Source organism: Psammomys obesus, unplaced genomic scaffold (assembly GCF_907164565.1).
Source record: "Psammomys obesus unplaced genomic scaffold, mPsaObe1.curated_primary_1811, whole genome shotgun sequence".
Lineage (NCBI taxonomy): Eukaryota > Metazoa > Chordata > Mammalia > Rodentia > Muridae > Psammomys > Psammomys obesus.
Window position 1 is genome coordinate 2,895,621 of NW_026595981.1, and position 7,749 is coordinate 2,903,369.

Consider the following 7,749-nt stretch of genomic DNA (forward strand, 5'->3'; position numbering starts at 1 on the left):
GGCCGAGCCTCTCTGCTGGGTGTGTTCTGCCGTTGAACTTGTGCTAGACCCTTGCTCAGCGGCTGAGCCTCTCTGCTGGGCGTGTTCTGCCGGTGAACTTGTGCTGGGCCCTTGCTCCGCAACCGAGCCTCTGAGTGATCTTGGCTCTGCCAATGACCCTTTGTGAGATCCTTGTCCTGAAGCAGATAGTTTTCGGGACCCTTGGCTCTGTCCTTGTCCTGCACTTGGCCCTCTGTGGGGTCTCTGTTCTCTGCCTGCCGTGTCCAGTGATGGCTCTTGGCCTGCACTTATCTCTCTCCGCTGTTGTTCTTTTTCATGGCCTTGGCCAACAAGTTTTCTAGTAGCTAACGTTTTCATCTGTAAGAGCAGTTCATCAAAGTCTTCATAAATGTGCTTCTTAATATCCGTGTCTCCCCAGAACTCAGTCAACTCTATCTCTTCAAATTCGACAAATGGCCCTAATGCAGACAACAAAGGATTTAATCTAAATAACTGATCTTACAGTATAGAACCAGTAATCCCAGCACGTGGGAGGCAGAGGCAAGTGGATCTCTGTGAGTTCCAGGCCAGCCTGATCTGCAATGAGTCCAGGACAGCCAGGGCTCTGTTACACAGAGCAACCCTGTCTCGGAAAACCAACACCAACCAACCAACCAACCAAATAAATATCAGAGCTATGTGTGGTGGCACATGCCTTTAATCCCAGCACTGGGGAGGTTGAAACAGGCAGATCTTTGTGAGTTTGAATCTAGCCTGGTCAACATAGCAAGTTCCATACATAACAACAAAACAAACAAAATATCAGGTACCTTTTGCTGCAAGTAGATAACACAAGGGAACACAAGAATTCTCAGTACTGTGAATTAGTTATCAGCCCTCCTGAAAGGTGTGTTTTATGAGACAAACATATCTCTTTATTTGGAGTGCTGCTTGGATTACTAAAACAAGTGAAAATTGTCCCTAACCTTTGTGGCCCCTTTCCATACAACAAGCACAGCACAGAGATGGGGAATGGAAGTGTCTTTCCATCTCAAATGTCTTTAAAATATCTACAGCTCAGGCTGCAGTGTGCCTGCTGTACACACAGATGGCCACGGTCTGATCCCTAGAGCTCACAGAGAGGTAGAAGAGGAGACTCCAGTCCACAGAGCTGCCCTCTGACCTCCACATGTGCCATGTGGCGTGCAAGCACCCCTCACACACACACACACACACACACACACACACACACACACACGCGCGCGCGCGCGCGCCACGCTCACACTCAAATAATAATAAATTAAAAATCCTACGCTACGAGGAAGGAAAGCTAGCCGCTATCAGTGGCAAACTCTCGCCTGTTTCGCTCTCCATCCCTTTCTTTTTCTTCGAGTCGTCTTTAGTCCGCAACTCTTCTTCTACGACCTAGGAGGACATGTGGTTTTCCATGCAAAGCAGCGAGAGTGCAGCTCAGAAGTATGCTGCCTGCTTAATTTAAGTTCAGTTTCCAGGACAGAAGAAAGCGAGGGAGGGAGAGATGAAGGAAAGAGGGTAGCACTTCAGGGAAGTGCCGGATAGTATTCACCAGGCCCTTAAAAAGCAACAAAGTCTTCTGATGACACTGGCCCCTGATGCCAGCCCTCAAGGGAGGTGGGGGGACTAAGATTCCCAGGATTAACTGAGCAACACAGTGAGACCCAGCCAGGAAAAGCCACCCCCTCAGGTAAGAGTCCATAAAATCCTGGAATCTGTGCCTGGCCCCATCCTTCTCAAAACACTTAGTAATTAAGCCAGAACACTGTGGCTCCTACAGCTCCGTGTATACTACCCAAAGATTCATGAGTACCTAAGTAATAAGTGTACGCACAGAAATAAGAACCGGCCATTAAAAGACATTCTCTTCCTGCAATCCCAGCACTCCGGGAGGCAGAGGCAGGAAGACTGCTGTGAGTTCGGGGCCAGCCTGGTCTACAAAGTCCAGGACAGCCAGGGCTACATAGAGAAGCCCTGACTGGAAAACGAAACAAAACAAAAAGACATTCTCTTTAAAAAATATATAAAAATAGGACTGGAGGCATTGGAGAGATGGCTCAGTGGTTAAGGGCACTGACTGCTCTTCTGGAGGACCAGAGTTCAAATCCCAGTACCCACATAGCAGCTCACAACTGTCTGTCACTCCAAATTCTGACATTCTCTCATAGACATACGTGCAGGCAAAACACCAATGCACATAAAATAAAGACAAATAAATTAAAAAGAAAATAGGGCTGGAGGAATGCCTTGGAAGTAAAGGAGCTTGCTGCCAACCAGAGCTGAGTTGGATCCTCTGGACACACAGGGTAGAAGGAGAGAACTTACAAGCTGTCTTCTGACTTCCACGGGAATGCTGTGGCACTCTTTCTCTCATGATAAATAAGCAGATGTGAAAAAGAAAAGTCTGTAATAATATTTAAAACATCCAGAAGAATATTCTAATATGTAAGTATACACGCGTATTTTACATAAAAGCACGTGAGTAAAGCTGACTGGGCAAAGGAAACAGCTTCCATAGAAATCTCAGAATTCTAAGTTAGAATAAAAAATGGAATAATCATTTTTTAACTTAACCTCTAGAGCACTCAGGTTACCAGCAAAGCCTTTATCCGTTGAAACAACTTTTAAAGTCTGTTCCAGCAGAGCCCTGATGTGACACAAGTTTGGATATTGCACTCTGGCGAGGAAGAGCGGCTGTGTCGGAATATGAACAAGCAGACAAGCTACGGCTACTGCGGTTTAGGGCGATGACATGAAGAGATGCCCGTGGGAGAACAATGAGCCATTGCCCTGTCATCGCACGGCAACCCGCAGCCTCCGGGCACTCTTACCTTCCGGTGACACTTACACTGTCTTGGGTTTCGGAGTAAGCTCCTAGTGGTTTGTGAACTTTGATCATAGAATGCTTCCAGCAAGGCCAGTGTCCTCTGCCGATGCAGAACCCTCACCTGTATAGAAACTTTGCAGTTAGTAGCTGCAGCAGAGTTGAAATTTTTATGATGCTAGATCACGACTTTTTGAATAGTCTATCGTGGCCACCACCACCTCCATCATCAAAATCAAGAAGCTGGATCGTGCCTGTAGGCTTCTACTCAACTCTCCCATTTTGTTACAATCAAAATGCCTTGGGCTTAGTGGATATTTAACAAATATTTGAGCTGGGCATGGTGGCATGTGCCTGTAATCCAGCACTCAGGAGGCAGAGGCAGAGACAGTGAGTTCGAGGCCAGCCTGGCCTACAAAGTGAGTCCAGGACAGCCAGAGCTACACAGAGAAACCCTGTTTCAAAACACCAAAACAAAACAAGAAGAGCTTAGTGTGGTGTGGAGTCCTTGTGACCCCAGCACTGGGGAGGTGGAGACAGGTGGAGCCCAGGGGCTCTCTGGCCAGACAGTCTAGTTGACTTGGCAAGTTCCAGGCCAATGAGAAATTCTGTCTCAAAGAAACAAAAAAAGATCAACACCCAAGTGTATTGGACTGATAAAATACATGTGTCATTCTTTAAATTGCCTTTTAAAATTGTGGTTTTGGAAGGGGGTTGAGGCAAAAATCTTGCTATGTTGCCCAGTACAGCCTGAGATTTGGTAGGTAGCCCAGGTTAGCCTGGAACTCAGTATTCTGCTTTGGCTTTCTGGGACTACAGGTGTATGCTACCATGGTCTACCTTCCAAAGCGCTTTTGTTAGCTTAAGGCTGTGATCTAATTTGTGTAGATAGAGAAATATATTCTATTTATTTCAGGGGCTGGAGAGATGGCTCAGCAGTTAAGATCACTGGCTGCTTTTGCAGAGGGCCCAGGCTCGGTTCTCTGCACCCGTGAGGTGGCTCACTACCGTCGATAGCTCCAGCTCCGGAGGATCCAGCTCCCTCTCCTGGTATCTATAGGCGTGTGCTGCGTTTACACAATGCAGACGAGACATCCACACATGGAAAGTTAAAAACTAAATAAATCTTTAAGGGAAAAGAGGTATCTTTACTCCCTTTAACCGCTATATAGTATATATGAAAACACTTCTTAGCATTCTTTTATTAACAGAAGTTAGGTTGTTTCTAGCAAATTTTGAGAAAATTTTGCTTCAATAAATGGTTTTTCTACACATCCTGTGTGCATTCAGATACATTTTTCTAAAGTAAATATATGGAATTACTATCAGGTTTTGCTTGTCAACTGGGTATTTCTCACTCCCTTCTCAACTGTGGAACTAGTAGCACGCCTGGTGCCAGGTGCACATTAAAGGGACTTTATGTCTAGTTCTAGGATGCAAATAGGCTGAGATGGCCGCAGTTCCCACCAGCCCGTCATCTGGCCACAGCAGGATAAATATATCCAGAACCAACAGGCAGAGGGCGAGCGACTGCCTCAGGGGCTTCAGCTCGGCTCAGTCCCTGAAGATGGCACGGCCTGTGGTCTTCCCATCTGCCACCTGCCCGTCTTCCTGCTCCACTCTGAACTGCAGCTTGACTAGAACACTAGCTTCTCCAGAACCTTCTGGCACATTCCTTTACAATTTCCTCTTTTTCCCAGCTCTGGATTCTCAGGTCTCTCTGAACTTCTTTAACCTCTTGTAGTTTTTCTGCAACATAGATGTGTGTGTGTGTGTGTGTTTACTATGTGGTATGTAATATGTGATGTGAGAATTAACATTAGCTGTTAAGACAGGAGAAACCCTGTGTCTGCCCCAGGCGGGGCTGTCAAGGAAAGTGGGAACATCTAGTGAGTGGCTGCTGCAGAAATTCCCATGCCCTGTGAATTTATTGCTGTTCAATAGTTTCCGACATTGTGGAAAGACAAAAAGAAAGAAAAAAGAACAAAAGAGAGAGAGAGAGACACTCTCAAACCGACTTCTAAACTTCTGTTGTCAGGAATTCACAAACACGTGGTTAAAGGAAGCAGTGGAAGAGATGGTTAACAAATAGAGGGGTTTCCTCTCTAAGAACGGGCAGTGGCTTTCCAGGGAGCCAGACACTGCATCTCTTCTGCTTTCGTGGCTCTTCCGTGTCATGGTGGCTATCCTCTGCCATATCACTGGAGGAACTATTTAGCATGACGAGTCATTATGATGAAGCTGCAGGGTGTTCGGTGGCCTCTCTAGGACCATCTTAGGTCCAACCAAGCCTTCATTTTAAACACGTGCATTCGTACCAGTTTTCAAATTTTTCGTTTGCTTTTTCTCTTTTGTCTTTCCTGTTTTTCTTTTTAGTGCTTGCATTTTTATCTGACTAGACAATATTTGAAAAAACTTCTTATTAGTTCTTTTTAAACTTCACATCACGCACCACAATCCCTCTAATTTTCCCCTCATACATGACTGCCTTCGACCCTGGCAACCTTCCTCCCAAAAGAGAAAAAAAACATTGTGCTGTGGAAGCTGTAGTGTGTCACAGTGTGTCCCACAGTATGCCCTTTTGTTCACACATCTTTACTTGCAAATGTTCATCACAGTGAGCCATTGGTCTGGTACGAGGCCTCTGGCTTCTGCTACTCTATCAATCCTGGATCCTCCCTGGGACTCCTCTCAGATATCCTGTTGTTGCCCTGTGTCGGGGAGATCCTGCAGCTTTGGATCTGCAGGACCAGTCCCTTCACAATGCTCCAGCTGTTCATAGATGGGGTGGGGTGAGCCAGCTCAAAGCCCCGGATCTGGGCCTGAGTAGTATCTGAGCTGCTCAGTCCTCTGACTGATGGTGTACTTGGCTGGTACTGTTACCATTTCCATTTCCAGAGATCTTCTGCCTTTTCCTCCTCATCTCGCAGTTTCTGAAGGGGAAGCAGCCTCTCCCTCATACCAGCTTCCTAGGTTCAGATTATTTGGCCAGCTATTATGGACCAGCTGACTTCTTCCCTGGGCCAGCCACTCTCATTCTGCTCCATGCTGGCTGGCCCACAGATGCTAGTCTGTGAGTTTGAGGACCCTGCTTTCTGGAGCTCCTAAACTTTGCTCTTATCCCAGTGTTCTTTCTTTCCTCTCAAGTACCCCAGTGATCTCCCAAACAGTCTTACAGGGCTTATGGGAGGCCTGGAAGGATGCCCCTAGACAGCCTTACAATACAGCAAAGGTAGCTTTTCCGATGGTGACCAGAAATGAGAATGCAGCTCTTTCTAGAATCTGACACACGGTCACTGCTTCTCCTTCAGCCGCCACAGCCAATATGTGACCATTCTTGAAGCATTTACTGCACAGATAAGCGTTCCCTAAATATCTCTGTGTCTTTCATGAACAGCTCTACAAGGTCCATCCCACCACATAGCATTTTCCATTCATGAAAGACGTTATTTTTGTGGGATAAAGAAATTCTGAAATGACTCAGTTGTTTGAAATGTGTGTGTGTGCAATGTTTATTTATTTAAGTAGATACATTTAGGTTGTTTTACAAAGACACACTAGCTTTAACTTTCACTAGGGGTGTTTGGGGAGATGTGTTCTCTCTGTGTCGAGCATGTAGTTATTTTAGGAATCGTGTGCTGTGTTCTCTGTTCATTGCTCTAGGGGCTTGCATGGCGCCCTGCCGTCAGGGAAAGGAATGCTCCGCTCGGTGCAGCTATGGTGCTTGCCGGCTGTGTGGTACACAAACATCATGCCGCTTACTCATGTGGAAGTTTTGCTCTGGTTTTTACTTTTGATACCGCCAGTTCCTGACGAAATCCTGTGTGTCTTTTTTTAGAGCTATTCTCGGACCTCCTCTGGACAGGCGACTCCCTTCACAGTGTGTGGTTAGGGGTGCTGACCACTGGCTATCAGGGTGGATGAAAGGTGCTTTCAAGCCCATCTACTTAGACCACCTTCTGCTGTCCTCAAATCTTTCCACTGAGCTTCCTACTCAGGCTTTCCAAATATTCATAATGTTACCTTCAGCCTCCAACTCTGAATAGGGCTAAGGAGTGGAGAATCAGGTACGAACCTAGTTCCGAGGCACAGATGACCTCCAGGTCTTAGCTATCTGTCTCTGGCCTCCTCCTCCTGCCAGCTGGCCCTAGTTTTCTAGTGAGACAGAAACTGCTTTGACACTATTTTTTTATACTAGTAGCTATTCTTCCTTGCTCTTTGGTTCTCTCATCTTTCTTAAGAACCCAGTATTTTTATTATAAAATTCAGACTTTCTAAATGTTTGTTTTAGCCACTGCTAAAAAAAATATTATAAAGAAATTCAATTGACTTTTGTGTCCTAGATTCTACCTTCCTTCCAAGATCACCACATGACTGTTTAATGATGGGGAACAAGCAAGGAGCACAAACAAACCTCTACTAATTTCTCCAAATATTATCCCACCATATTGACCATGGCACTGGAGTTACTGTTAAATTAATTGGCCAGCAGACAGTAGTTGCCTTCTAGGCATTTTACCAGGAAATAAAAATCATGAGACCAGAATAACCCAGCAAATTCTGTCAAAAAGGCACTGTTCAAAGACGAGTTTGAAAGACAAATAGGCATTGTGGATTTCATAGACTGTATTTCTGATTTAAGTTAAATTAGCAGGGATCTGAGAAACTAGATAGCAATAGGTTAGTTCCTTTTTGAGAATTAGCTTTTTCTCAGCTGGTTGTGGTGATTCATACCTGTAATCCCAGCACACAGGAAGTGGAAGTGGGAGGATTGCAAGTTCATGGCCTACTATGGCTGCATAGCAAACTCTAAGCCAGTCTGGGCCATAATAATGAGATCTTGTATAGAAAGAAAGAAACAAAGATAGATAGATAGATAGATAGATAGATAGATAGATAGATAGATAGATAGA

General features: G+C 45.4%; 1 protein-coding gene across 1 annotated transcript in view; it reads right to left on the reverse strand.

Moving 5' to 3' along the window:
• Efcab5 (EF-hand calcium binding domain 5) overlaps nucleotides 1-7,749 on the reverse strand; it is a 112,170-nt gene that overhangs the window by 39,967 nt on the left and 64,454 nt on the right. Inside the window, exons 9-10 of the mRNA XM_055619540.1 lie at nucleotides 2,861-2,960; nucleotides 288-458 (exon numbers count right to left, since the gene is read on the reverse strand). Of these exons, the coding sequence (XP_055475515.1) occupies nucleotides 288-458; nucleotides 2,861-2,960 (271 nt within the window). The remainder of the gene's footprint in view (nucleotides 1-287; nucleotides 459-2,860; nucleotides 2,961-7,749) is intronic.